This window comes from Camelina sativa, chromosome 17 (genome assembly GCF_030686135.1).
Source record: "Camelina sativa cultivar CO46 ecotype springtype chromosome 17, ASM3068613v1".
In the NCBI taxonomy this organism is placed as follows: domain Eukaryota; kingdom Viridiplantae; phylum Streptophyta; class Magnoliopsida; order Brassicales; family Brassicaceae; genus Camelina; species Camelina sativa.
In genome coordinates, this window is record NC_141896.1 from 1,022,753 (window position 1) to 1,050,327 (window position 27,575).

General features: G+C 39.6%; 10 protein-coding genes across 12 annotated transcripts; 6 read left to right on the forward strand and 4 right to left on the reverse strand.

The window, feature by feature from the left end:
- Positions 1–17: 17 nt before the first annotated feature.
- Positions 18–797, forward strand: LOC104759056 (uncharacterized). The gene is made up of 2 exons (XM_010482028.3): positions 18–87; positions 184–797. The coding sequence occupies exons 1-2, from the start codon at positions 18–20 to the stop codon at positions 795–797; spliced, it is 684 nt and encodes a 227-aa protein (XP_010480330.1).
- Positions 798–874: 77 nt separating this feature from the next.
- LOC104754454 (sm-like protein LSM2) lies at positions 875–2,288 on the reverse strand. The gene is made up of 3 exons (XM_010476652.3): positions 2,158–2,288; positions 1,790–1,948; positions 875–1,185 (listed from the first exon to the last, which is right to left on the reverse strand). Exons 1-3 carry the CDS (start codon positions 2,158–2,160, stop codon positions 1,066–1,068), a joined length of 282 nt encoding a protein of 93 aa, XP_010474954.1. The 5' UTR covers positions 2,161–2,288; the 3' UTR covers positions 875–1,065.
- A 158-nt stretch (positions 2,289–2,446) lies between these two features.
- LOC104754456 (uncharacterized) lies at positions 2,447–4,289 on the forward strand. 2 transcript variants are annotated; one of them, XM_010476654.3, is made up of 5 exons: positions 2,447–2,620; positions 2,727–2,907; positions 3,024–3,354; positions 3,445–3,525; positions 3,606–4,289. In XM_010476654.3, the coding sequence occupies exons 1-5, from the start codon at positions 2,549–2,551 to the stop codon at positions 4,099–4,101; spliced, it is 1,161 nt and encodes a 386-aa protein (XP_010474956.1). In that variant the 5' UTR covers positions 2,447–2,548; the 3' UTR covers positions 4,102–4,289. The 2 variants fall into 2 exon arrangements, with proteins under 2 accessions (XP_010474956.1, XP_010474955.1); XM_010476653.3 differs by having other exon boundaries at positions 2,465–2,620; positions 2,724–2,907.
- LOC104754457 (elongation factor Tu, mitochondrial) lies at positions 4,232–7,065 on the reverse strand. The gene is made up of 12 exons (XM_010476655.3): positions 6,663–7,065; positions 6,393–6,468; positions 6,213–6,305; positions 6,052–6,126; positions 5,859–5,963; positions 5,679–5,769; positions 5,388–5,593; positions 5,215–5,298; positions 5,067–5,132; positions 4,925–4,987; positions 4,597–4,837; positions 4,232–4,494 (listed from the first exon to the last, which is right to left on the reverse strand). The coding sequence occupies exons 1-12, from the start codon at positions 6,839–6,841 to the stop codon at positions 4,424–4,426; spliced, it is 1,350 nt and encodes a 449-aa protein (XP_010474957.1). The 5' UTR covers positions 6,842–7,065; the 3' UTR covers positions 4,232–4,423.
- Positions 7,066–7,201: 136 nt separating this feature from the next.
- Positions 7,202–8,690, reverse strand: LOC104754458 (uncharacterized). Its single transcript, XM_010476656.3, has one exon. The coding sequence runs from the start codon at positions 8,688–8,690 to the stop codon at positions 7,332–7,334; it is 1,359 nt and encodes a 452-aa protein (XP_010474958.1). The 3' UTR covers positions 7,202–7,331.
- A 265-nt stretch (positions 8,691–8,955) lies between these two features.
- On the forward strand, positions 8,956–10,828 carry LOC104754460 (exosome complex component RRP4 homolog). The gene is made up of 7 exons (XM_010476659.3): positions 8,956–9,278; positions 9,366–9,467; positions 9,559–9,604; positions 9,701–9,790; positions 9,882–9,947; positions 10,059–10,127; positions 10,231–10,828. The coding sequence occupies exons 1-7, from the start codon at positions 9,118–9,120 to the stop codon at positions 10,669–10,671; spliced, it is 975 nt and encodes a 324-aa protein (XP_010474961.1). The 5' UTR covers positions 8,956–9,117; the 3' UTR covers positions 10,672–10,828.
- LOC104754459 (putative E3 ubiquitin-protein ligase RF4) lies at positions 10,807–14,765 on the forward strand. Its single transcript, XM_010476658.3, has 3 exons — positions 10,807–11,232; positions 11,667–13,706; positions 14,107–14,765. The coding sequence occupies exons 2-3, from the start codon at positions 11,670–11,672 to the stop codon at positions 14,587–14,589; spliced, it is 2,520 nt and encodes an 839-aa protein (XP_010474960.1). The 5' UTR covers positions 10,807–11,232; positions 11,667–11,669; the 3' UTR covers positions 14,590–14,765.
- Positions 14,766–14,981: 216 nt separating this feature from the next.
- LOC104754461 (C2 and GRAM domain-containing protein At1g03370) lies at positions 14,982–19,897 on the forward strand. Of its 2 annotated transcripts, XM_087497264.1 has the most exons (8): positions 14,982–15,784; positions 15,876–17,120; positions 17,226–17,408; positions 17,562–17,845; positions 17,933–18,049; positions 18,183–18,445; positions 18,723–18,888; positions 18,991–19,897. In XM_087497264.1, exons 1-8 carry the CDS (start codon positions 15,439–15,441, stop codon positions 19,477–19,479), a joined length of 3,093 nt encoding a protein of 1,030 aa, XP_087353390.1. In that variant the 5' UTR covers positions 14,982–15,438; the 3' UTR covers positions 19,480–19,897. The 2 variants fall into 2 exon arrangements, with proteins under 2 accessions (XP_087353390.1, XP_019095307.1); XM_019239762.2 differs by lacking the exons at positions 18,723–18,888; positions 18,991–19,897 and having other exon boundaries at positions 14,984–15,784; positions 18,183–18,449.
- A 561-nt stretch (positions 19,898–20,458) lies between these two features.
- On the forward strand, positions 20,459–25,815 carry LOC104754463 (autophagy-related protein 18g). The gene is given in 9 exon segments (XM_087497265.1): positions 20,459–21,084; positions 21,535–21,987; positions 22,211–22,648; positions 22,881–23,126; positions 23,212–24,039; positions 24,122–24,279; positions 24,478–24,605; positions 24,737–25,054; positions 25,057–25,815. Coding segments are annotated over 9 exon segments (2,844 nt in total). The 5' UTR covers positions 20,459–20,910; the 3' UTR covers positions 25,158–25,815.
- LOC104754462 (omega-hydroxypalmitate O-feruloyl transferase-like) lies at positions 25,789–27,359 on the reverse strand. The gene has a single exon (XM_010476661.3). It carries the CDS (start codon positions 27,226–27,228, stop codon positions 25,834–25,836), a length of 1,395 nt encoding a protein of 464 aa, XP_010474963.1. The 5' UTR covers positions 27,229–27,359; the 3' UTR covers positions 25,789–25,833.
- Positions 27,360–27,575: the final 216 nt, after the last annotated feature.

Here is a 27,575-nt window from a genome sequence, read left to right on the forward strand (position 1 = left end):
GAAACGTGGTCTGAAAAATGAACAAAGATTGCTGCTCAAAGTGTCAGGCTAAAGAAACAAAGAAGAAGTACTCGAAGAAAAACGAAGGTGAGTTGTTTTACTTTTACGGTTTTTACCTATCAGGAAAATTTCTTACTTATCTTCACAAATCTGAAAGTTTATGCATGTCTCTGATGTGAACAGAGGAGTCTGGCGAAAAAGATGTGAAAGAAAAACAGAAAGCCGCAGAGAATGAGAAACCAAAAACAGATTCCAGTGGAGAAAAAGGATCACAGGAAACTTCAGATCAGAAGGATAAGAAAAAGAAGGACATCCTCACATGGCAACACTCAAGTATGAAGAAAGAGAAGGTTGAAGGTAAAAACTTGTCAAGCGAGAAAACCCACGTCAACCCGCCAAGTTACACCGCCAACTCGATGATGCACCATGGTTGTGGACCAAATCCTTCACACCTGTGGCCCATGTCCGCGGCACCAAGAGGTTATTATCCCCCATATCCGACGGCACCCCCATTTGCACCCCCGGGCCCGATGTTACCACTGTGTGGACCCCCATTTTCACACCCGGGCCCGATGTTACCACTGTGTGGACCATATGGTGGTGCTGGTGGTCCGATTCAATCATACTCCATGCCTCGTGCCAGGGTCCACATTTCACCATATCCGGTTATGGCTGCAGCTGCTCCTTTCCCCTATTGGCAAGCCAGACCGTATATGCAGCGTAATCCTATGAGGCAATACACTACTTACGCAGAGAATTATACTCATGCAGACAATTACGGCTATTGCTTTATCTAAGTTCCTCTTAGTGATTCCATATGTATTCACTCTGTTTGCTTTATTTTAGAAAGAGTAAACTAAAGTGACGACAAGAGTTTCAAACTTTCAACATAGATTTTTATAAGCCTTTTCATAAAACGAGGAAACATAAAAATTATCCTTCGATAAAGATAATATAACAAGATTCATGGCAAACCATAGGCTCGACATAAGGGCAATATTCAATTATCAAGCCATTACACCAAATGAAAAGTATCAAGTTTGGAGATACAACGGTTTCGCAGAATCAGCCACCCCTAGCTTCTCTTCTAGCGGCATCGTGAAGTAAATCAACATCGACTCCATCTTTAGGTAACTGCACGTACCTTACCACGGATCCTCTGATGAAACAGTTTCTCACTGAAAGCTACACAAGGCAAATTGCACAAATCCGTAAGCTAATAATATCATCATCATCAAGTGCCAAAGATATACCAATACAAAAAGCTTAAAAGAACTGAAACAAATTGCAAATCTCTTCTACTTGAGAGTAAACTTGAGAAATTGCAGTATATAAGCAGCAATCTCAATAAAAACATGTCAATCAGCACTACACTAGCTACAAAACATATCACTTTAAACTGTCCCTTTGCGTTTGTAAATTTAATCAATATCACCTTAAAGCTTCTCAAGCTTGGTCATGGTAAATGTAAGTAGAAAACATAAATTTTATAGTGATGGCTAAAACACATCAGCAAGAGCCTAGCATTTAAGCTGTCTAATTCATCAGTTCCATAAGTGATATTTTACAACAGGAAGCAACAGAAGTGTAACAAGAAACTAGCGAGAGAGCGAGAGACTAAGCCCAGTGGTTACATCTCTAGATAATGTCAAACCATTATAAAAAAATCACACCTTTTTCTACTGGTTAGATAAACCACTAAAGAGAACAATTCAAGCTCACACACAATTCAAGCATAGGCTAATCGAACAAACCCTAAATTCCCAAACATAAAAGAAGAAAAATATACCATGTGTGGGTACTTGTCCTGGTCAACAACCCTAGTATTCTCGAGCTTGATGTTCAGATACTGATCAACTGAATGAAGAGTTCCTCTGATAGCTAAATCGTTCTTGAGCTCAACCGTCACTTCTTGTCCAACCAAATCCTTGAAGTAAGAAAAGAACAACTGCCCACCACAGAGAGAGAGAGAGATAACAAAACAAATCATAAAAGACCCATCACGAGAAACCCTTAGAATCAATCGCTTACAGAAAAAGAAATCAACGAAGAAAGAAGAAACCTTTATTAGAAGAAGACTTAGGTCAAACCAAACGAAATATATATCAAATCTCGAAACTCAAATTCAGGAAAGACGAAGAACGCATTCAAATTTACCATTTTTTTAATCTGCTGATGATGATTCCTTCCTCTCTGCTTGCAATTCAACGAAGAAGGTGAAAGCTTTAGCGCGGATTTGAGACTTTAGAACTTCTCTCTCGAAGTAGAGTATACCCTAATAATCTTATGGGTTAATTTTCGAATATATGAACCAAAAGCGATATTTATGTAATTAATTAAAAGTTTGGGTATGATATTGCTAATTCAAGTAATATGAGTCTCTAAAAGTAAATATTTAAAATCTCATGTGTGTTTTGGTTTTTTTGGTCACACCAACCAAACAATACTGAATTTTTTTAAAGAAAATATTAACACAAATCTAATAAAATCTGATGCAATATATATAAAGTGATTGCTGACGACGATAAGCTTTTTTCTTTATTTTGCCATGGCTTCTCAGAGCTATCCAACACTTGGGTTTGGTCTTCTTCAAGAGTTAGGAACTAACGAAATCATCAAAGTGAGTTTTTTTTTTTTTCTTCGTTTTTAGAATCTCTCGTTGAATTCTTGTCCTGCTTCTTCTTCTTCTCTTGTTTTGATTCTTATATCTATGAATGATTCAGAAGAGCCGGGCTTGTCTTGTGAATCTTGGAGGAAGAAAACATGAGTTAATACTAGAAAGCTCTTTTAACCTGAAACCACATCTCTTGGAGCCATTGGAACCTTTTTGTTCTTTGAGCAAGTCTAATAATGACTTTGTAGAGTTCAATTCAACCATGATGAAGCCTAGTCTCATTGATGTTCATGGTATGTATCACCACCATTATCCTTTCTTTGGCTAGAGTTTGATTTATTTGTAAACTGATTATTGCACCAAATTGTGATGGTTTTTTTTTGACATGAACTGATTGTGTGGTTTGCAGAGACCAGACCAGAACCTCTCTGTTTAAGTTTGGGAATCACCGAGCAGTGTGCAAGACAAGAGAAGGTGATAGAGCTCCTTTTGTCTAGATCAGAAGAACTGAAAGAAGGAGGATTCGATTTGTCTTTGCTATCTGAATTGATGGATCTAGAGGCTTTAATATCAAGTTCTCAACTGCCATACGCTTCCTCCTCTCTTCTTTACTTGGATGGTAGCATTTTCTTATCAAGTAGCAGAGCTGAGTTCAATGATTCCGCAGCTGAGTTTCATAAGATAAGGAACAACTCTACAAGATGGAGAAAGCTCTCACGGCTTGTCCCGCAGTTTCAGCGGTAGTTAATTCGTCATTTCAACTTTGCTCTTCGTTACAGCGAATCTCATCCTTTGGGGTTTAACTTCAATCTCTCTCTCTCATTTAGCAGATTCGACAGTGAAGTACTAATAGACACTCTGCAGCTACCAGCGGTTAAGCTTGACTCAGTTACACTAGCTCCTCCAGAGAGGTATCTGAAATCATCAACTAGTTTTTGGTACTTTTGATCTTCTCTGTTTCCTAAAGAAAGTTTCTTTCGATTTCTAACAGTCCGAAGAAAACAAGGCTCAAGCCTTCACCAAAGAAACAAAACCCGAAGATAAGAGATAAGGAAACAGACCTCTACAAAAGAAACCATCTTCATGCATGTGAGAGCCTTATCTCTCTGATGATAGGCGATGAACAACATAGACAAACCACAATGCTTTCTCTAAAGAAATCACGTGGAGTTGGAGAACTCTTGGAGCTTTTGACTCAGTTTTCAATTGGCTTCGCTGGAACCGGTATCGCTGTGCTCTTCTCTCTGGTTTGTAGTGTTGCTTCCAGGCGGGTACCCTTTTGCGCAAACAAAGTCTTTGAGAGTGCACTGAGTTTAAGTTTGGTATTGCTCTCGTGGTCGGTGAGTAGACTCAGGGGAGCCATTGTTGATGTCAATAAGAAAGCGATTAAGGAAGAAGAAATCACAAACAAAGTGGAAAGAAGAATAAAGGAAGTTTACTTCAGAACTGCGACAGTTATTGCCATGGTTGCACTTAGGTTTGGTTGAATGTTGAGATGCTGATGATTTGGAGACAAGTTTCTAACTCCATTGATGGCTTGTTTAAAGTTTAATTTGTAGTTGTAAGGTTGTTGACAAAGGGATCTTGTAAAGAGTTTTAAGAAACGCAAACCAAAAAGAACTGTGAAGATATCACATTAGGGGACTTGGGAGAAGCTTTTCTTTAAAAACACAAATCTCTCTGTTACTTGATCTAACTCTCAAAGTAGTAGAGATCTCATGAGAGATGAATATTTAGATACTAGAGAGCAAACTGAGAACAATGTGTTTTATTTTTTTGTTTGAAGAACTTTGAATCGGCTATAGCAACTTAGCTCATCACTTTTGATACCACACCGGCTCCAACTGTTCTACCTCCTTCCCTTAGAGCAAATCTTTGACCTGTTAAAATCACAAAATAGAAACAACTTGAATTACTCAAGAAACTTGAAGAAAATCAAACTTGGTGGGTTAGTGGAGATATCAAAAGCCAGTGAATCTAACCTGGCTCTAGTGGGACAGGGAGGATTAGCTCGAAAACTGCAGTGACATTGTCACCGGGCATCACCATCTTCACATTTTCAGGTAATTCTACTTTTCCGGTGACATCGGCCGTCCTCAGATAGAACTGAGGTCTGTAGTTAGAGAAAAAAGCGGTATGACGTCCACCTTCATCCTTAGTGAGCACATAAATCTCAGCTTCAAACTTATTTGCAGTCTTGCAAGAACCAGGCTTAGCAATTACCTAAACAACACAAAGTTAGATTCAGTAAAGCTAGATTTGCAATATTGGTCTTATCACTCTTCTACACCACAAGGATCTTGAGCTTACCATCCCACGCTGGATGTCCTCTCTCTTTAGCCCACGTAACAAAAGCCCTACATTATCACCAGCCTAACATATTTGAAAGTTATGTCAATATCACATGCTTATAAAGTTTTTGTAAGAAAAGATTTCTCCAAATTATCTTTACCTGTCCATTGTCCAAAATTTTCTTGAACATCTCAACACCAGTTACTGTGGATTTCAGTGCAGGTCCCTGAAATTTATATCTCGCAATGAGATTTAAGAAGTTTTACAAGAACAATGCTTTAATGTAATAGCGACCAGTACTAACTCACCGGACTTAACCCTAGTATCTCAACTTCTTCACCTACTTTAATGGTTCCCTGTTCAATACGTCCCGTTGCAACAGTTCCACGCCCCTTTCATAGAAAAAAGGAATCGATTATATATTTCAAAAAAAAACATTTGAGTGCATGAACCAAAGAAACAAGGATGTATATTGTTATACCTGAATGGAGAAAACATCTTCAATAGGCATCAGGAAAGGTTTATCGAGGACACGAACAGGGTCAGGTATATATTCATCTACAGCTTCCATTAGCTTCAATATGGCTTTCCGACCAATATCTTCGTTCGTACCCTGCAATGCAGACAGAGCAGATCCTCGAATGATGGGAATATCATCCCCAGGAAACTTGTAGAAGCTGAGAAGTTCTGGCCAACAAAACGTTTGACGTAAGAGAGCTTATAGGAAAAATACTGAATTAACGACTACATGACGTAAGGATTTAATACAAACCACGCAGTTCCATCTCTACAAGCTCCAACAACTCTGGATCATCAACAGCATCAACTTTATTCAGGAAGCATACAAGTGATGGAACACCGACCTGTGGAACATTAACATCCTGGATTATGGCCAATACTTAAAATCATTCGAGCATCTAATATTGTTCAATCAGATTGTAACAGTGCAAACCTGACGTGCGAGCAGGATATGCTCCTTAGTTTGAGGCATTGGTCCATCTGGTGCTGAAACCACGAGAATTCCACCATCCATTTGTGCAGCTCCAGTAATCATATTCTGAAAATCAGTAACTCAAAGCTATGAGATACAAAAGTGCATAGTACTTAGATAATGATTCTTCCTTAGGGCTCAGAGAATATCTTACTTTAACATAATCTGCGTGTCCAGGGCAATCCACATGAGCATAATGACGCTTAGCAGTCTCGTACTCTACATGAGCCTACAGAAGCAAGTGCCGTCTAGAGTTAGAACCACTTCTATTGTACTCAACAATGGGAAATATAAGAGAGTAAGTTAACTGCAGACCGTTGCAATCGTAATTCCTCTCTTCTTCTCTTCAGGAGCTTTATCAATTTCATCAAACGCAACAGCCTTAGCATTACCTTCTTCAGCCAACACCTAAAACAAATCGAACATACTGTTTTCAATTCTATGGTTCGTAATGAATTTTGAGGTAATAATAAAGACAGCTATTAAAAACCAAACCTTTGTGATTGCAGCAGTCAAAGTGGTCTTCCCATGATCAACGTGTCCAATTGTCCCAACATTTACATGAGGTTTTCTGCCCAAAAAAACAAACAAACTTAGAAAGTAATTATAGAAAATTACGAAACAGAGATAGAGAAAAGCAGAGTAGTAGTAAGTAACTCAAACCAATTCCAAGCAAACTAAAATTTTCAATAACTCGGAAGAAGAGAGAGAGAGAGAGAGAGAGAGAGAGAGAGAGAGAGAGATCTATCGAGTGGATAAACTCACGTTCGGGTGAAAGTAGCCATCGATCTCCACCACGAGGTCGCGTAACTTGGAGAACAACGATCATCTCCTCCGGCGAAATGTGAGATCGAGGGGATGGAACCTCCGCATCGTTGATAGATCTGAGAAGAAAATGGAATAAGGCGTCTCGAGCTAGGGTTTCGAAGAGCTACGGAAGCCATTGGGAGTTGAATTAGTCGGAACCACAGAAAAAAAAAGAAAGATCGAGACTTTAGCTTCTCCCCTTGAAATTGAAATGGTGGTTGGGGTTTAAGAGAGGGTTAATCACTCTCACGGTCTCACCCAGTCACACCCGAGGGTTTTTTCTTGAATCCGACCCGTAAGCCCATTATACTACTACTAATGGGCCTCAATTTTTTTCTTCACAAAATAACATTGCGTGCAACTTTGAAACTATCAAAGCTCCGAATTCGCAGGATGAAGATTATTCAGACTTACCTCAGAGTCTCAGACCAAATTCACTTAGAGCAACTTATTAGACTCGGTCGTGGAAGATCAGTTTCGGAACTATATAAAAGATATCTTCAAAATCAATTTATATAGAAACGTTGAAGAGAGAAACAACTGAAGAATGGAGCGCCAGAAACTTACAAAAAAAACAAGTAAAAGGAGAGAATAAAAAGCACACCATTTTTAAAAACTAGGTAACATTTAAGCTTTGGTTGATGATGATTCATCGTCATCATCTTCAATGTCCCAACTTAAATCTTCATCATCTTCTGCTGCACTCAGACGTTTACACAGCTCATTTCGGTTTGGACTACCACCAGACCGATTCACTTCCTTACCATCAATGCTACTCATATCCTCGATCTCGTCCCATCCCAAATCCTCTTCAGATGGTTGTTGAGCTGATGAAGCACAAACCACATCTGGTTTAGTTGGTTCTTGTGATGGAGCAGCCTCATCAGATTTGGGTTTGACTGAATCTTTGATTGGAGCCGCCTCATCAGATGCAGGAGGAGCAGCAGCAGCAACAGCAACAACTGGTTTTGCTTCTGGAACTTCCTCATTACTAGTCTCCTTCTTTTCCTCGTTATCTTTATCTGTCTTCAAAGCAACATTGCTCACTTCAGCCACTTCATCTTGTTGGGTGCTCACTTTAGCCACTGAACCTGCATTTCTCACTTCATCTTTCACAGTTTCACTCACATCTCCACTACCCATAATACCATCATTTCCTTCAAGTTTCAATCTTGAAACTTCTTTGGTAGCTTCAACATCTTTCTCGCTGCTCTCATCTTCATCATCAATATCCCAGCTCAGTTCTTCCTCATCTTCCAAAGAGATTGCTCGTTTCACAAGATTAGCTCTTAAATCCTCAGCCTGCTTGAGCTTGTGAACCTTATAGAAATACCTAAACCAGAAAGTCTCATGATCAACCGTATTCGGAACAGCCCTTTTATACACTCCTTTCATATCTCCATTATCCTCAAACAATTTCTCCATCTCTTCAGCTTTTTCATCTAGAGCAAACCCAGATTCCCACTTTTTGTAATCATCTGAATCCTCAGGCTCTTCACAGTAAGTGTTGAGATCACCTTGAACAACACGAATCTGAGCATCGAAACGACTGTATGGTTTCGAACTAAAGCTATCACGACGACCAAAACTCTGACTACTATTGTTATCAGAAGAATCAGATTCATCATTACCAGCGGCTAAGATCGCTTCTTTACCTTGAGCAATGATATCAGCCGTACCTTTTAGAACTGTGTTCCCAAGTTCATCAATCGCATGTCCCACGGTGCCAAGCGATCCTTGAGCCACTTCGATCTCCTTCTTTAGACCTGTACCAAATTCCTCGAGATCTCGTCGGTAGGTTTCAATCACGGATTCGGATCTGGTTGCTAGGGTTTTCATCAGACCACCGAAACTCCATCCTCCGTCGTCTTCAGGGTTGGATTGTTCTGGTTGTTCATGCTCTTCGCTGTGTTTTGGTGAATCGGATTCTGATTCGGTTCCTGGCGGATCTGGGTCGTCCTGGAAGACGGATTTGAAGAAATTCATAACAGAGAAAAGCTCAGATCTTACACAAATTGATGTAAACAATATGATCGGTGAAGTGAAGGATAAGAATTTGCGTCAGAAATAGGAAGATCGATCACAAGCACTTGAAGCTTCCCCAGGAGAGAGACGTCAATTCTTTGTATTTTTAAAATAAAAATAAAATAAAAATATGAGATCATTATCACGTCAATTATCAGATTAACTAATATTTTTCAGAACATCCGTAACAGGCCTTTAATGGGCCTCAAGTTGGATCTATCAGTCCAGCAAATAACCCAAAACCCTAGAAATTCATTCAAGCGAACCAACGTCAGGGTTTTTGCTCTTCTCTCTCTCTCCCAAACTTCGATTTGCCATCGCCATTGTTGTCTTGTTGTTGGAGCTAGATATAGAGAGAAAGAGAAAGAGAGACAGAGAGAGTTCTGTGATGGTGATGAGAAAGCTACAGTTACCGTTAAGTCAGACGCAGAAGGTTAGATTTGATAGAGCAATCGAGCGGCTTCACTCACTTTCGTCGACGGCAAACTCTGACGCTTCTGTTATCGTCACCGATTCTATTCCCGTCAACCACGATGATGCCTTCCTCAAGTAATTTTCCATCTCCTTCTCTATTCTCGCGGTTGAAATTTTCTTAAAACTTCTTTTTCAAGATTGTTTTTTTAAAAAAAATTGAAGGGGACACGGAACTTCTGAGGTCAATGGTGAGTTGCTCGCGACGGTCTGTGGAGTAGTGGAGCGTGTTGATAAGCTCGTCTATGTACGAACCCTACGAGCTAGGTATGTGATTGCTCTTCAAATTTGATTTGTGAATGAAATTGACCATCTACTCTTGAGATTTAAGTAGAGAACTGATGGTTTCTACGTTTAGGTACAAGCCTGAGGTTGGGGATATTGTGGTAGGCCGTGTCATTGAGGTAGATTTTTTGTATTGGTGTTTTGGGTTTTGTAAAGGGGAAGGGTTTCAAATCAATCACATTGCATAGTTACTGATTTAAGTTTTACTTGTTCAGGTTGCTCAAAAACGTTGGAGAGTGGAGCTCAACTTTAATCAGGATGGAGTACTAATGCTTTCTTCCATGAACATGCCTGATGGTATACAGGTTGGTTCTCCATTTTTCTTTTGTTATTTTGCCCATTTTGATTATTTCTTGTATGTTGGCTTTAGTGATATAAGTGTATTGTTGTTGGCAGAGGCGAAGAACTTCTGTGGATGAACTGAATATGCGGAATATATTTGTAGAGCATGATGTTGTTTGTGTAAGTCCCAGTGATTGATAATATTCCATCTTTGCATATATATTCATCTTTGAACGCATAAGTCAACTTGTCAAAAAGGTTCCCTCTTTGATTTGTGTACAAACTCTTTAGGCTGAAGTCCGCAACTTTCAGCATGATGGTAGCTTGCAGTTACAAGCCAGAAGCCAGAAGTATGGCAAGGTTGGTTCTGATCTGGTCACATGTTCATGGTTTTATACATTTTGCTAGCTAGTCTCTTCTTCCTCTTAAAACATTGATTAATTCCTTGAATCATCACCTACAGCTCGAGAAGGGACAGCTTCTGAAGGTTGATCCTTACTTGGTTAAAAGAAGCAAACATCACTTTCATTACATTGAAAGCCTTGGGATTGATTTGATCATTGGCTGCAATGGTTTCATATGGGTTGGAGAACATGTGGAAGTGAGAGATCCTATGGCGATAGATGATCAGAAAGATGAGGATATGATCTCATCCTCCGCCGAGAACACAGGAAAAGAGCAAATCTTTACATTACTCGAGACTCGGCAAACCATATGCAGAATGGGGAATGCGATACGCGTCTTGTCTAATCTAGGATTCACAGTGACTCTAGAAATAATCATGGAGACTGTTAACCTCAGCAACTCAAAGAATGTTGACATACACGATATGCTTGGATCAGAGTTTCACGTTGTGGTTGCAGAGAATGAAGCTGAAAGACGACGTACAAAGAGGAAAAAGTGAAGTCATCCTCCCCTTTCTGTGGCTGTTTCAACAAAAGACTTGTGTTAACGTGTATTAGATGATCATGTGGGGGCTTGTTATGACTATGATGGATTTGTTTTGTTATTTACAAACAGTAGAATGTTACTATTGATTAATCGAGGTTGTGTTTTTGGGAGGCGGCTTTTTCTTTCTTTCATTCATCATCATCATGACTCATGAGTGTTTTTATCTTCATCGATTTTTGTATCTTGTTTTTAATGATTCTACTTTTTACAGATGAAGAAACAAAATAAATCAAAAGATTCGCTCCTCCCCCATTTTGGGCTTGGAGAAGAATATGTGTGTAAATGACTAAAGTACCCTTGGGAGAATCCAAGTAATTACCAAACCTCTTTTCTCCTTTTGTGTTTCCGGCCAATTTCTTCGTCTCTCTTCTCTTCTTCAGTCTCTCGCTCTCTCTCTGCACACTCTCTCTCTCAAAAACCCGACAATATTCTTCTTCGATCCCCTCTCTCTTTCTCGCTACCGATCTTCTTTCCCGCAACTTTTCTTCCGCTGCCGTTATCGTCTTCGTTGAAGGTCGGTTTAAAGCTTCTTTTTTTATTTTTATTTTTATTTTTAACCCCCTTTTGCTATGCTCGTGATTGCTTTTGGTTGAATAGTCATGTGATTTTCGGTTCTTCTTTTTTTGATTCAGTGACGGTTTTAAATTGCATTACGATTTAACACTCAATCAGAATGTAGTACCCTTTAGATTTGAGGAATCTCTCTATACGTTTACTAGATTAAAAATAATTAAAAATTGCAACTTTTTTGGCGTGTTTCTGGGATTGCGTTAGTTGGGCGATTGAATTACGTTTAGGAGTGGATATATCGTCTGTTGTTTGTTTCTATTATATGATTTTGGTCTGTCTGATATCTTTGTTACGTTAATGGATTTTTTTGCATATGAATAACATCGCATCTATGTTATACGCTTTCTCTGTGTTTGACTTTAATCTTTTGTGTAAAAGGTGATGAGTATGGCTCAAATGCAAGAAGAAATGAGTGGTTGTCCCCTCAATGGTGACAAAGGTGAAGTTTTTACAGTGTCACCTCAGGAAAAAGGAAGGAAAAACAAGAGGAAATTAGCTGATCCTTCTCATCCTGATGCTGCTTCTCTCACTGAATTCCCTCCATATGAGTTGCCTTCCTTGAAATCTCTGAACTCGGTTGGGAAAGTTTCTGAAGTTGAAGATTCTGAGTCTGTCGAATGGGATGACCCGTTCGCCTGTCATCTTGTAGAATTGCTGTCATCAAATTTGCTCACGCTCTTCCTTAATGCAATGAAGCAGCTTATTGATTGTGGCTACACTGACGACGAGGTTTTGAAAGCTATTTCAGGGAGTAGGCTCTACTGTGGAGGCAATGATCTTGTGTCAAACATTGTTAATAACACCTTGAGTGTTCTCAAGAATGGAGACGAAGGTGCTGGTTCTGGAGACTATGTGTTTGAGGATCTACAACAGCTTGTTTCGTATACGTTGATAGAGATGATAAGTCTTGTTAAGGAGGTTAGGCCATCTCTATCTACAGTTGAAGCTATGTGGAGGCTTTTGATGTGCGACTTGAATGTCTTGCAAGCCTTTGAAGTTGAAACTGACGGATTGGTGACTTCTAGTAAATCTTCTGATTCTGAAACTCTTGGTGCTGAATGTAATCCTCCGAAATCTAGTGAACCAGATAACCCTAAGCCTTCACAATCCAATGCTCAAGGCAATCGGAGTGAGCCACTCAAATTTGGAAATTTCCCAAATATACCCAACTCCAAAAAAACTCTGTGTAGTGGATATGCTCCAGGAAAAGAAGCATTCTCGTGTAGCACTGGTTCTTGTGAAGGTATGAAAAGTACATCTTTTACTCTAGTCTCTGATGAAAAATTGGTATCTTGTCGAAAAGGCCGCACTAAAAAAGAGATAGCCATGCTTCGGCAAAAATCCTGCGTGGAGAAGATTAGGACTTACAGCAAATGCAAGGCGGCAAAGTTTGCATCAGTTGGCAGCTTCCTTTTAGAGAAAAGAGTAAAATCATCTTCTGACTTTGTGGCTAGAAATTCTTCATCAAAGATGACAACAGAGATTGGAGTGAAAGTTTCACTAACTGAGGATGGCAGCTGTTTTGTAAGAAAAAGCAGTAAGTTGGATTCACCTGTGGTAATGGTAGATGCAAAGGGCTTTATAACTACCTTACCTGCTACTTCGGTTAAATCTGCTTCAAAAAAAAAGTCCGGTTCTGGGGCTGCAACTCTGATACCATCAGCTTCAGAAAAGAAGCCTGAATCTTTGGTACCATCGTCTTCAGAAAAAAAGTCTGGTTCTTCGGTACCATCAGCTTCAGAAAAGAAGCCTGGTTCTTCGGTACCATCAGCTTCAGAAAAAAAGTCTGGTTCTGAGTCTGAAGAAAAGGAATCTATGTCTGCAAAACTAGCACCAGATTACTACGCTGGGATACCGTATGATGCATCTTTGGGTATATATGTTCCCCGGGATAAAAAAGATGAATTGGTTCTAAAGCTAGTTCCCCGACTGAATGATCTGCAGAATGAATTGCAGGTCTGGACTGACTGGGCTAATCAGAAAGTAAAGGAAGCAACTGGTAGACTTCTTAAGGACCAACCAGAGCTTAAGGCACTAAGGAAAGAGCGACAAGAGGCAGAACAGTATAAAAAAGAGAAGCAGTTATTGGAAGAAAACACTAGGAAAAGGCTGTCTGAGATGGATTTTGCGTTGAAGAATGCAACCAGCCAGTTGGAAAAAGCTCACAATACCGCTCGCAGACTCGAGCTGGAACAATCTTTACTGAAGAAAGAGATGGAAGCTGCTAAGACAAAAGCCGTCGAGTCTGCTGAGAGCTGTAGAGAAGCAAAAGAGAGAGGGCAAAAATCACTGAAGGATACTAACTCGTGGGAAGGGCAAAAAATTATGTTGCAGGAAGAGCTCAAGAGTCAAAGGGACAAGGTGACAGTGCTACAGAAAGAAGTTACCAAAGCAAAAAATCGCCAGAATCAAATCGAGGTTAGCTACTTTTGTAGACATATGTTAGGTCGTCTTGTCTTTTGATGTGTATCGTTAGTTACCAGCAATTCACCATATCTCTCATCTGCTAACGTCCCTTTCTTTCAGATTCGATTTTCTGGTAACGATTTCATTATTTTGGCTACACATATTTGGCCTTTTACATTGCTATAGCTAAGGAATGCGAGAGAAAAAATACCGTTTGCGTTGTTTTTAGCCTACTGCATCTTTCTGGTTTTAGTAATGAAGTGTAATAGTAATAATATCAAAGGTTTTGTTGACTGCAATTTGATGTTTCTTATCGATGTATATAGCTTGGGTCGATGTTGCAAGTTTAGAGAGGGTTGTGTTTAGTTAAGAGGAGAATGATGAAGATATCTAACGAAAATTCTGACTGCAGGCTACTTTGAAGCGAGAAAGAACAGCAAAAGGGAAACTCAGTGCTCAGGCTTCATTGATAAAGAAAGAAACAAAAGAACTTGAAGCACTTGGAAAAATGGAAGAAGAGCGGATGAAAGCGAAAGCAGAAACTGATTTGAAATATCACGTAGAAAACATAAAGAGACTCGAGAGAGAGATCGCAGAGCTGAAACTGAAATCAGAATACTCGAGAATAGTAGCACTGAAGAAAGGCAGCAGTGAGTCGAAGTCGAAGGCAGGAGCAGCAAAAAGAGAGAATATTGGGATGACGAAAGTGAAAAGAGAAAGAGAATGCGTCATGTGTTTGTCTGAAGAGATGAGTGTGATATTCTTGCCTTGTGCTCACCAAGTCCTGTGCTTGAAATGCAATCAGCTCCATGAGAAAGAAGGAATGATGGATTGTCCGTCTTGTCGTGGAACAATCCAGAGGAGGATTCAAGCTCGCTTTGCTCGCGCCGGTTAAAATGCTTTTTATTTTACCAGTTTTAAACTTATATAGAACAGTCAAGTCTCTCTTCTTCTCTCAGTGAATGAAGAACACAGCTTTTGGTTAAATAATCCCACCTTGGCTTTTGCCTTTCTTACTATGAAAGATTCAAAGGTGAATGATTTTAATTAAATACCAAGCCAGTTAGAGTATACGTATTTTTCTCTATTACTATTTCTCGCATAATACTTTTCATTTTAAAAAATTTGGTCCTAGGAATAATTTTTTGTTTCTCTCGTAATTAAATTAGCCGACGTCGAGAGTGAAATGTTTATGGTCGCAATGGAAAGACTCGATAATATGGGGGCGTAAATCAAAGATTTCTAATTTATGAAGCGCGCCAATGCAATGTTAACCCCAAAAAAAAAGTGAAAAAGTCAAAAAAAGACATTAACGTTGACCAAACAAAACAAAACCCAAAACCAAAAAAAAAAAAAGAAAAAAAAGAAAGTTATTAGAAGACATAAACGAAGAAGACTTGGTCGCCGAGGACTTTGTGGAATTTTATCGTTGTTGTTGTCAATAATGTAAATGTGACCTCTTCCGATTTGAATCCAATTAGGGTTTATATAATTTCCAAATGCCAAAATCCCCTTTTTCAAGTTGTTTGTGTTAATGATCATCAATTTGAAATAAAGTTCTCTCCCTCATCATCATCATCATCATCTCCTCCGATTTTTGAATTTTTTTTTTGTTTCTCTCGATTTGTCTCCATTGCTTGAGTTTATCTTTCACATTATCGTCGTATTTCTGGGAACTAGTCTTAAGGGGATCGTTAATTCGAGTGTGTGTGTGTGTTGAATCTATCTCCTCTGCGGCGGCGAGATGAAGCTTCAGGTGCGAGTCGTGGAAGCGAGGAATCTACCGGCGATGGATCTCAATGGGTTTAGCGACCCTTACGTTAGATTGCAGCTGGGAAAACAGAGGTCACGTACCAAAGTAGTGAAGAAGAACTTGAACCCCAAATGGTCTGACGATTTCAGTTTCGGCGTCGACGATTTGAATGACGAACTCGTCGTCTCTGTTCTTGATGAGGATAAATACTTCAATGATGACTTCGTTGGCCAAGTTCGAGTTCCCGTTTCTCTCGTCTTCGATGCTGAGAATCAATCTCTTGGCACTGTTTGGTATCCTCTTCATCCTAAGAAGAAATCTTCCAAAAAGGATTGTGGTACGTCTTTGTTGTGTCTCTTCTTATATGTTTCTTTTTTTGGAAATTTTTCATCTTTTTTTGTTTTTTTTGTTGTTGTTGTTGGTCTCAGGTGAGATACTTTTGAAGATATGTTTCAGTCAGAAGAACTCGGCTCTTGATTTGAGTTCTCATGGTGGGGATCAAGCCTCTGTTGCTTCCAGGAGTCCTGACTTGAGACTAGAATCTTCTCTTGATCCTTCCACTTGTGCTTCTCCTTCTAGATCAGATGATGCTTCCTCTTCCAAGGACGATAAATGTAACCCTCAGACTACCTTCGCTGGTCGAATCACTCAGATTTTTCAGAAGAATGCTAATGCCGCCACACCTACGCAGTCGGTTTGTAAGAGCATTGACGCTTCTGACACATCTGAGACCTCTAAATCAGTCTTTGCCCTTGACCTGTCTGAAGATGAGTCATCTTCTGTTTCCTTTGAGGAACTTATGAAGGTTATGGAGTCTAAAGATCAGGGAAGTGAACCTCCTTGTAATCTACCTGGTGGGATCCTTGTTGACCAGTTGTTTATGATTACCCCATTTGATCTTAACGTTCTGCTTTTCTCGTCGGATTCGAGTTTCTACACATCGCTGTCTGAGTTGCAAGGGACCACGGAAGTTCAGGTAGGACCATGGAAAGCAGAAAATGAAGGCGAGAGCGTTAAGCGGGTTGTTAGTTACCTCAAGGCTCCAACCAAGCTTATTAAAGCTGTCAAAGGCACAGAGGAGCAGACATATCTCAAAGCGGACGGAGAGGTTTACGCAGTTTTAGCAAGTGTTGCCACTCCAGATGTCCCTTTCGGAAGTACCTTCAAGGTTGAAGTGCTTTACTGCATCTCTCCTGGTCCTGAGCTGCCATCTGGGGAGCAGTGTTCCCGTTTGGTTATTTCTTGGAGATTGAATTTTCTTCAGAGCACAATGATGAAAGGTATGATAGAGAATGGAGCCCGACAAGGTCTGAAAGACAGCTTCGATCAGTATGCCAATTTGTTGGCTCAAAGTGTAAAGCCTGTAGATTCCAAGGATATTGGGGTGAACAAGGAGCAAGCTCTCTCTTCCTTGCAAGCTGAGCCTCAGTCAGACTGGAAATTGGCAGTACAATATTTTGCCAATTTCACTGTCTTCTCCACTTTCTTGATTGGTATTTATGTATTTGTCCATATTGTGTTAGCCATACCTAGTGCAATCCAAGGGCTTGAGTTTAATGGCCTTGATTTACCGGATTCAATTGGGGAATTAGTTGTTAGTGGTGTTCTAGTTCTTCAGTGCGAAAGAGTATTGCAATTGATTTCCCGTTTCATGCAGGCAAGAAAACAGAAAGGTAACATTTATGAAGATACATCATCGACCATTTCAAATATATTTTCTTTCTTGCAGCCTGATTGTGTGTATCCAACTGATCCTTAACTGTCAAATCCAATTATAGGCAGTGACCATGGCATCAAAGCGCATGGAGATGGTTGGTTGCTAACTGTTGCTCTAATTGAGGGGGTTGATCTAGCATCTGTAGATCCAAGCGGGCATTGTGATCCGTATATAGTATTTACTTCCAATGGAAAGACAAGAACCAGCTCCATCAAGTTCCAGAAGTCTAATCCTCAGTGGAATGGTAAATGGTTGCTCTATGGTTTATTTTCTGTCTAGTTATCTTAGTGGTGGTAGCATAGGTCTAGTTATCCACTTGTTGCTTCAATTCTTGAATGTTTCGGCTCTTTGATTTGTCATCATAAGTTTTTTGAGGGTTGGATTCTTGTTTGTGCAGAAATATTTGAATTCGATGCGATGGCTGATCCTCCTTCTGTACTGAATGTTGAAGTTTTTGATTTCGATGGACCATTTGATGAGGCTGTTTCATTGGGGCATGCCGAGATCAACTTTGTGAGATCTAATATATCTGATCTAGCGGATGTTTGGGTTACTCTTCAAGGGAAGCTGGCTCAGGCTTGTCAATCCAAGCTGCACTTGAGGATTTTCTTGGATCATACAGGAGGTGGAGATGTTGTTAGAGACTATTTAAATAAGATGGAGAAAGAGGTGGGCAAGAAGGTAATCGGCTACTACTTTATTCCCTCAAATAACATTTAAATTGTTTGTCTTAGTGCGTGTATCTTATTTGCCGAAAGAAAATTTCAGATTAATGTGCGGTCTCCTCAAACAAATTCAGCCTTTCAGAAGCTCTTTGGTCTCCCACAAGAAGAATTTTTAATCAATGACTTTACATGTCACTTAAAGCGGAAAATGCCTTTGCAGGTGAAAAGATCTTGATACACATCACATGTTTTTAGTATTCAACCACATCCTCTTTTCATCAGCTTTTTTTTCTTTTTCTTTGCAATGAAGAGAGTAGAGTATATAACTCATTGATTTAGTTTTGCTTCTGCAGGGTCGTCTTTTCCTCTCTGCAAGAATTGTTGGCTTTTATGCAAGCCTTTTTGGTAACAAAACAAAATTCTTTTTCCTGTGGGAAGATATAGAGGAAATTCAAGTGCTTCCTCCCACTCTTGCCTCAATGGGGAGTCCTATTATCGTCATGACTCTTAGACCAGGTAGAGGTAAGGAAGCACGGATAGGCGCAAAGACACATGATGAAGAAGACAGACTTAAGTTCCATTTCCACTCATTTGTGTCTTTCAATGTTGCACAAAAGTAAGTGATGAGTCAGTGTTTTAATTTTTATTTGCGTGCTTGCTTTTACTATCGTTCTAAATTTTCTGTACCCCAATCAATATGCTTAGCATGATTTGGATATGCCCATTTCCTCATCTAAAATAAGACAAGTTGTACATTCCTGTAGTATCAACTGCTTTTGTTAGACATGTTCAGACGTGGAAGCTTATTGATTATCAAGAGCTATACCGGTAGTGGAAATAAACAGCTATTATGATAAGATATATAGACTTTGAACTTATTTTTTTGTTTATAGGACAATAATGGCTCTGTGGAAAGCAAAATCCTTGACGCCAGAGCAGAAAGTGCAAGCAGTTGAAGAGGAATCAGAGCAGAAACTCCAAAGTGAAGAGAGTGGTTTGTTCTTGGGTATTGATGACGTGCGATTCACTGAGGTCTTCTCTTTGACTCTCCCAGTTCCGGTGAGTTCTTCTCTCTCTCTCTCTCTCTCTTTGTAAAGAGACTGTGGCTGGAAATGTAAATGAGTTTTGAAGGAGTCTGACGCATCATTCTGATAACTCCAGGTAAGTTTCTTTATGGAGTTGTTTGAAGGGGGTGAAATGGATCGTAAGGCAATGGACAGAGCAGGTTGCCAGAGCTATTCATGCAGCCCGTGGGAGTCAGAGAAGGCTGATGTGTACGAGAGGCAGACATACTACAGGGATAAGAGGATATCACGTTATAGAGGAGAGGTAACAAGCACACAGCAAAAGTCGCTGGTGCCAGATAAGAATGGGTGGCTGGTGGAAGAGGTGATGACCCTGCATGGAGTACCACTGGGTGACTATTTTAATCTCCATCTTAGATACCAGATGGAAGAATCGGCGCCAAAACCAAAGACGACAACATATGTGCGAGTATACTTTGGGATAGAATGGCTAAAGAGCACTAGACATCAGAAAAGGGTGACAAAGAACATCCTAGTAAATCTGCAGGATAGGCTGAAGATGACGTTTGGATTCCTGGAGAAGGAATACAATAGCAGACAACAGCAGCAGCAAGTAACAACATAATATAGATATGGAGAACTGGAAGTGAACTCCTCATTCCAGCTTGAAAATGTTGCCTGGGGGAGGTTTGTTATTGTTGTACGTACACACACACACCAGCACAGCAGCCAGAATGAAGCGAGAGAGTGTAAATGGAGGCGAAGATCTAAGATCCGCACAAGTGCATGAAACAATTGTTGATTTCCTGTTTATTGTTAGATCTTGTAATATGTATGTAGTGGAAAAGAGCAAAGAGTTTTTTGTGATTATGTTGATACGCTCGCTCTCTGCCTATAAGAAGACTCCGTTGGAAGCTGATGATGATGATCTCTAGTCTAAAATTGCTAGATGATTGATACATACATCGGTTTCCGATGATAAGGAGAAACTTGTTGTTTTAGATTAAATAATTATTATAATAAATACTCCCTCCGTTTCAAAATATAGGATGTTTTGGAGAAGTTTTTTTGTTTCATAATATAGGATGCTTTCAAATTTCAGTACAACTTTTAGATTAGTTTAGTATTTTATATTATGCAGTATTGTTTCTGATTGGTTGAACTTGTTAAAAGTAAAGTCTTCTTAATCTGCGTGTTTTGCTTAAAACATCCTATATTTTGAAACGGAGGGAGTAATGTTTACTTTATTCATCATCTGTATTGTATAAATGTCGTATCTAAAAATTTGCTTTATGTGGAGAGCAATAAAGTAAGTAGTACTATAGGTAACCCAGATTTGACCATTACCTGCAGCTTTTGATATAGCTCCTACTTCTACAAATTAATCTTGGATTTTTTTTTTTTTTTTTTTTTTTGGTGCGAGGTAAAATGCCGTTTGTTTTTTTTTTTTTTAATTAAGAGAAATAAGTAAAAAAACTGAAAAAGAGAAAACAAAAAAAAAAGGAATTTGGAGAGTCGAGCCGTATAAAATTGAAAAAAAAAAAAAAAAAAAACCGATGATTATCCAACCAAATATATATTTATATAAAATTAAATGATAACGCAGAGAGAGAGACTGTGAAAAAAATAAAAATTAAAAAAAAAAGAAGGGGGTGAAAATCGCTTTCTCAGGAAAATCAAAACTTACTAGTAGACGAGAAGACAACCATCTTCCTTCTCCTTCCTTCTTAAGAGATTATATATTATCCCAGCTTTTGATCCAAGTCAAACACTCCGAAGCCTTCTTTTTTTATAATCGGTAGAGATAGAGAGAGAGGGAGAGATCCATCTGATTTTTTATAATCGGATGTTATATCTATTCGTCGGTGGTTATCGGAGGACATGTTCCGTGGTTGATTTTCTCGTCTTGGTTTCCGGTGGCGGTTGATGATGATCGAGATACATAGCGATTAGCGAGCCATGTTCGGTTTTTTTTCCTTTCTTTTTTTTTTTCCTTTGGTTGGTTGTGAGTTTGTTGCTCGTCGTCTCTTAGTAGGTGTGTAGTAGAAGAAGAAATATGATGAAGAAGGGGAAAGGGAAGAACAGTGGTTTGTTACCCAATTCCTTTAAAATTATCTCTTCTTGCCTCAAAACTGTATCCGCCAACGCCTCCAACGTTGCTTCTTCTGTTCGTTCCGCCGGTGCCTCCGTCGCTGCTTCTATTTCCTCTTCTGAAGACGATAAAGATCAGGTCCCTTTGGATACTTTTGCTTTTTTAATTTTTTTGCTATTTTGTCATATCATTTAAATTGCTAGGGCGTATTTAGGGATTCTTTCCTGTTTGGAAACATTTGAGTGAAATGATTGTTTTGGTTGGTTTATTAATTTCATCTCATAGTCTAGCTTTACCTGCTGTTTCCAGAATGGATTGAGATACATAATAGGCTGAGTAGTGCTTCTTTCTTATCTGAGATTATGTGTTGCGTTTGTTAGTTGTGGTTGGTTAATTGCTTAATTTAGGTGTCTAGTTCCTTTTCCCCTTTTGACCCTCATTTGAAATTGTGTTTGCTATATTTTCAATTCTAGGCTTGAAAAGTAGATACCCCTTGTTTTCTTCCCATTGAGAGTCAGCAACTCCTAATTTTCTTTGAGAGGGACTACTTTGCACTCTTAACATCTGAAAATTTGCTTTCATGAGCAGGTGACTTGGGCTGGCTTTGGCATTCTTGAACTGGGTCAACATGTCATCAGACATGTTCTCTTACTCGGTTATCAGAATGGCTTTCAAGTCTTTGATGTTGAGGATGCCTCTAATTTTAATGAACTCGTCTCTCGACGAGGTGGTCCTGTTTCGTTCTTACAGATGCAGCCCTTACCTGCAAGGTCTGGTGATCATGAGGGTTTTGGGAACTCACATCCACTTTTACTTGTTGTTGCTGGAGATGACACAAATGGTATTGGTTTGGGTCAGAATGGTTCATCAGCAAGAGATGGTAAATCAGACTCTAAAGCCGGGGATGCCATCAATTATCCAACCACTGTTCGCTTTTACTCCCTTAGGTCCCACAGTTATGTGTATGTCCTGAGATTTCGCTCATCTGTTTGCATGATTAGGTGCAGCTCCCGAGTAGTCGCTGTTGGCCTTGCCAATCAAGTGAGTACTAGTGCTGTTCAAGATATTCAGATTCTTATGATCAAATTCTTACATACCAATAGCACTTTATCTTATATGATTGGCAAAGTACGTGTTTGGTGCTTGGTCTTCAGACCAAATTGAACCTTGCTTGTATTGAACGTAGTTTTTATAAGTTGAGTGTTACAGATTTATATTTTGTTCTTATGTCGTAGACTGATGGGTTTACATTTGGTTTGTGCAGATATATTGCTTTGACGCACTTACTCTGGAAAATAAGTTCAGTGTTCTCACCTATCCTGTTCCTCAGCCAGTGAGACAAGGGACAACCAGGGTGAATGTTGGCTATGGTCCGATGGCTGTAGGTCCAAGGTGGCTTGCATATGCTTCCAAAAGTTCCATGTCCATGAAAACAGGGCGCCTAAGCCCACAGAATTTTACTTCTTCACCTAGTCTCAGCCCAAGTTCATCATCAGGTGGAAGTAGTTTCATGGCCCGTTATGCCATGGAGTCTAGCAAGCAGTTAGCCAATGGATTAATCAACCTGGGCGACATGGGATACAAAACAGTGTCAAAATACTGCCAAGATATGCTCCCTGATGGATCTACTTCTCCAGCATCACCAAATTCAATCTGGAAAGTTGGTGGAGTCTCTGGATCAGATGCAGAAAATGCTGGCATGGTTAGTTTTATTCTGGATCTGATCATTGTGAACAATTCTTTAGTCGTGCTATTCTCTTACACTATAGTCGTCTAGCAGTGATTACTAAAGCATGGCAGATGTATTACAAAGCACAAGATTTCAATCTGCCTGGGTTCCTGAATCAAAAATCTTAATCAATAGTTACTTGCTTCGAGTTGCCAGTGTTGTTTTATTGCCAGATTGTGATATGATTTAAATGTTCGTCCAACAGGTTGCTGTTAAAGATCTTGTTTCCGGAGCTGTACTATCACAGTTCAAGGCTCATACGAGTCCTATCTCAGCACTTTGTTTTGATCCTAGTGGAACTTTATTGGTTACTGCATCAGTGTGTGGGAACAATATCAATGTCTTTCAGATCATGCCATCTCGTTCACATAGTGCACTTGGTGACCTAAGTTATGAGTGGGAATCTTCTCATGTGCATCTCTACAAGCTGCATAGAGGGATCACTTCTGCTGTTAGTATACTTTTAGATTGACATATGTCCTTTTCCTTTCAGTGTTCTCTTTTCTTGATTGGTTTTTTTCTTCTCTTTTTAACAGATCGTCCAGGACATTTGCTTTAGTCAGCACAGTCAATGGGTGGCTATTATTTCATCCAAGGGTACTTGCCATATTTTTGTTTTAAACCCGTCTGGCAGCGACGCAATGTTTCAACCTTGCGAGGGTGAGGAGCCTGCCCGACTTCCAGCTTCATCCTTGCCATGGTGGTTCACTCAATCGTTGTCAAATAATCAGCAGTCTTTACCGCCACCACCGGCTGTTACCCTTTCTGTTGTAAGCAGAATCAAGTATAGCAGTTTTGGGTGGCTTAACACAGTAAGCAATGCTGCTACCACTGCAGGTGGAAAAGTTTTTGTACCGTCGGGTGCTGTGGCTGCTGTTTTTCATAAATCCATCAATCATGACCTTCAACAGAACTCCCGGGCTAACTCATTGGAGCATATCTTAGTCTATACTCCATCAGGCCATGTGGTGCAGCATGAACTTCTACCATCTGTTTACACAGAATCGCCTGAAAATGGTTCGAGAGTGCAAAGAACATCACATGTTCAAGTTCAGGAGGATGACTTGAGGGTCAAAGTTGAACCTATTCAGTGGTGGGATGTATGTAGAAGGTCTGACTGGCTGGAGACAGAGGAACGACTTCCCAAAAATATCGCTGAAAAGCAATATAATTTGGAGACAATGTCAAATAACCTGACAAACCATGAGGATGCATGTCTTTCCGTCAACATCAACAGCCATTGTGGTGAAGATAACTATTTGAAAAGTTGTTCTGAGAATCCCCCTGAAAGATCACATTGCTATCTTTCTAACTTTGAGGTAAAGGTTACCTCAGGGATGCTACCAGTGTGGCAAAATTCAAAGGTATTTTTTTGTCAAAAAATCTTCCTTTCTTTGATATAGCTGTACTTGTCTCTTGATATTTACTTTCTTGATGTGTTGCTAGATTTCTTTTCATGTTATGGATTCTCCAAGAGATACTAGTTCCACTGGTGGAGAGTTTGAGATAGAAAAGGTTCCAGCCCATGAACTTGAAATAAAACAGAAAAAGCTGCTGCCAGTTTTTGACCATTTCCACAGCACCAAAGCATCATTGGAAGACAGGTATGCCCAAATGTTGGACAAAAAAATCTGTGTATCTTGCTGTCTTCGTGGATTGTGCACTTCTTGATGAAAGTTTCTAGTTGGACGAGAAGTCTAATGTGTGATTATTTACAGCCTCTGCATTCTCTTTTCCAAATATTCTCTTTTATAATCCCAGAAGTTTGCTTTGATCTGCATATCTTGGAATGTTTGACACAGGTTTTCTATGAAATGTTATCACATCTCCGCATCGGGATCTCATCAAGTTAACGGAAAAATATGTCAAGATATTATCAACTGTCACTCTAAGCCTGGATCAGTTGAGTCCGCCGGAAGCTCTGAAGAGGGTAAATTATGAATTTTTTCCCTAGTAACATATTCATCAGTTCTTAAGATAAAATATTCTCGAGGGAGATCAAGACTAGGGTCGTTTCATTTCAAGGCATGTGGAAGTAACTATTTGGTTTAATGGAAATAGGTTCATCAAAACAGTCGGGGAATCTCCATGATTCGGATCACATGACCACCTCATTCAAGTCTTCTTTACCAACAGTAAATGGGATCTACAATGAAATAGAGAAGAACAGCACAAATGGGTGGATTGAGAAATCTGTAACAACCAAACACCGTACACTCGGCGAAACCCGGATCACAAATGGTTTTACCACACCACCTATTCGCACCGATATTACTGTCAATGAAGAGATGCTTGCTACAGGACAACCTCCTATGGGCTTTGGTTTTTCTTTGCGTGAGGAGCACTGTAAAGCAATAGCAGATCCTGAAGAAGAACACCTGAAAAAGAAGTTACTAATGGTCATCATCTAATTGTCAACAACAACACAGATAAACTACAAGAAGATGAAGTGGTATATGGTATGAATTCCTTGTGTAGGTGATTAAATCTCTCTCGGAACCACAATCACGGCCTCGAGTCTCAAGTCTTTCTACGGTGAATCCTCCAGACACTGTTATGATGAATTACTGTCTAAGTGAGAGTAATCAGAACCTGACCTCTTTGCTGTCTTCGTAATCTTTGTGTTTGAACAGGTAAATAGTTGTCAAAAGTCTTCTGGAGTTTGTTTGTATATATAGATTCCTCCGATTTGGTGGTAATTTCTCTGTCCCTTTTCTTCTTTTATGTACATTGTTATAGATGGGAGTTGGTAAATATGGGTGTCGATGGGGCGTGGTTGAAACCTTGAACGGAAAAGAAAAAATTTCGATTCTGGGGTTTCCATGTTGTTTTAAACCCTACTAGTGAATTTCGATTCTGGGGTTTCCATGTTGTTTTAAACCCTACTAGTGAGCCCTAATCTATGTACAGTTTGATCCATGTGGTCTGTGGAGATCAACACATCACCAATGTTTTTTCTTTTCTTTTTGGCATCTCCTGCTGTTTTTAGTGATTAAGATGAATTCAAATTCGTTCTCTGGTCACTAGTTCTGGGAGTTATTTTGCTTGGAGATGTGTTTTTGAATATTTATTGTTGGAATAAAAGCTACTGCTACTTGATTATAATCATGTGATAATATAATATGTGATTGACATATCAATATAACTATTGGTTCGTATCATTGACTTATTTGTGTACAATCATTTAAAGATAGAATCCGAGTGAAATTATGAACAGCAGAAGGAGGCAAGCAAAGGCAAACCACCATGCTTTGTTCATCATTAGCCGACTCAACTCCTCCTTGAGGCAACAACACACAAACCTGCGGTGTAGGCCTCAAGTCAATTGGTCCTGCATAAACAGGTTTACCCCATCCAAAATCCGCAGTCTCATACATTTCAAACCGGGTCCACTGCGTTATCGTTAGCTTCCCACCAAACTCTAACCTCTTTGGCCTATTTACCTCAACGTAATCCACCATAGACCGTAAGTAATCCTCTGAAACCCTAAGTCTCGCCTCCTGAACCAAACGTGTTGTCTTAGCTAAAGAATCGTTAATAAGACTGTCAACACTGCTCATAGCACAGGCCAAACATACAACATTGCCGTAAAACCCTTTTCTTAAGTTTAGGTCTTTCAGTCTTGTTCTTACGTTGACCGAAAACGTGAGCCTGAGATTGTAATCCAGTGGCTCCACATCAAGTGCTCTGACCCATGATCTCCATATGTGTGCAGCCATTGCATCAAACGTAGTGCATACTAAGCTTGAGTCTTGTGCTTGAGCAGTGCTTTTAACCCGACACTGAAACTGTTTGCTTAGCCTGTAACATTTCTGCAGTGGCTCCATATCCCACAAAGAGTTCGTCAAATTTGATCGTTCTTCAATTGGAAGATATTCATAATGTGGGTATTTCACCATTGGCGGGTTTCTTGGTTTGAAAGTCTCTCTATCCCAAACCGGTTCAGGATCTGTGATCAATTTACCGATTTTCGCAGTAGCTGCCCACGAGCCAAGAAACTGCATAGCTCCAAATCCATCGCAGATGCAATGGCAAAGTCTTATTCCAAGGCTAAATCCACCGCATGTGAAAAACGTTACTTGAGCTATAAGTAAAGGCATTTCGAGGATCTTGTAAGCTTCTTCTTCAGGATTTCGAAAGATTAATGGCAACCAAGCTGGATTTGGCACTGTGAGATCTCCAAGATCAGCTAAAGCCATTGAAGAATTCGCAGACACCATTAACGCACCTTGATCTTCTCCAAAGAAAACTTCCAGTTTGCCATTTTCAACTTCCCTTAGCCTACCGGAGAGTGGATAATACGGTACTAAAACCTCAGCGAGAGCATCTCGAAGCCGTTTCAGTACCAAAGATTCTCGAGTATTGGTTGATCGATAGAAATACACGGAGGGAGTGAAAACTCGTGCTCCGATTATATCATCTAGGTTTGATAGATAGAGACTATGGTGAGGAGATTGATTTGCAGGTGTTGGACTTGATGGATGTACAAGAAATTTCTGGTTGATGGTGACTGGGACATGGAGATGAGAGAAATGAAGTTCTTGGATGCACATTTTGATCTATTAGATGAAAAAGGTTTTGGTTTTTCACCAATACTCATGAGGAAAATGGGGAGAATTTGTAGAGAGAACTCAATTAGTTAAACCGGGAATGGTTAGGTGAGAGATAGGTTGTAAGTGTTGTTCTTGCATATAGATTGGTTATTTGTTTGATGTATCATCCAACAAGCATGGTGAAATGAAGAAGGTCCCTCTATGTCTATTGGGAAACAAGATGTGCATGATTTTTCTGTTTGGAAATCATAATTCTGTGGATCGGTTCGGTTCATCAGATTTTTGGATTTAGGTAAAAAACTAAACATTTTACAAGGTAAAACATACTTTAATTTGAAAAATGTAAA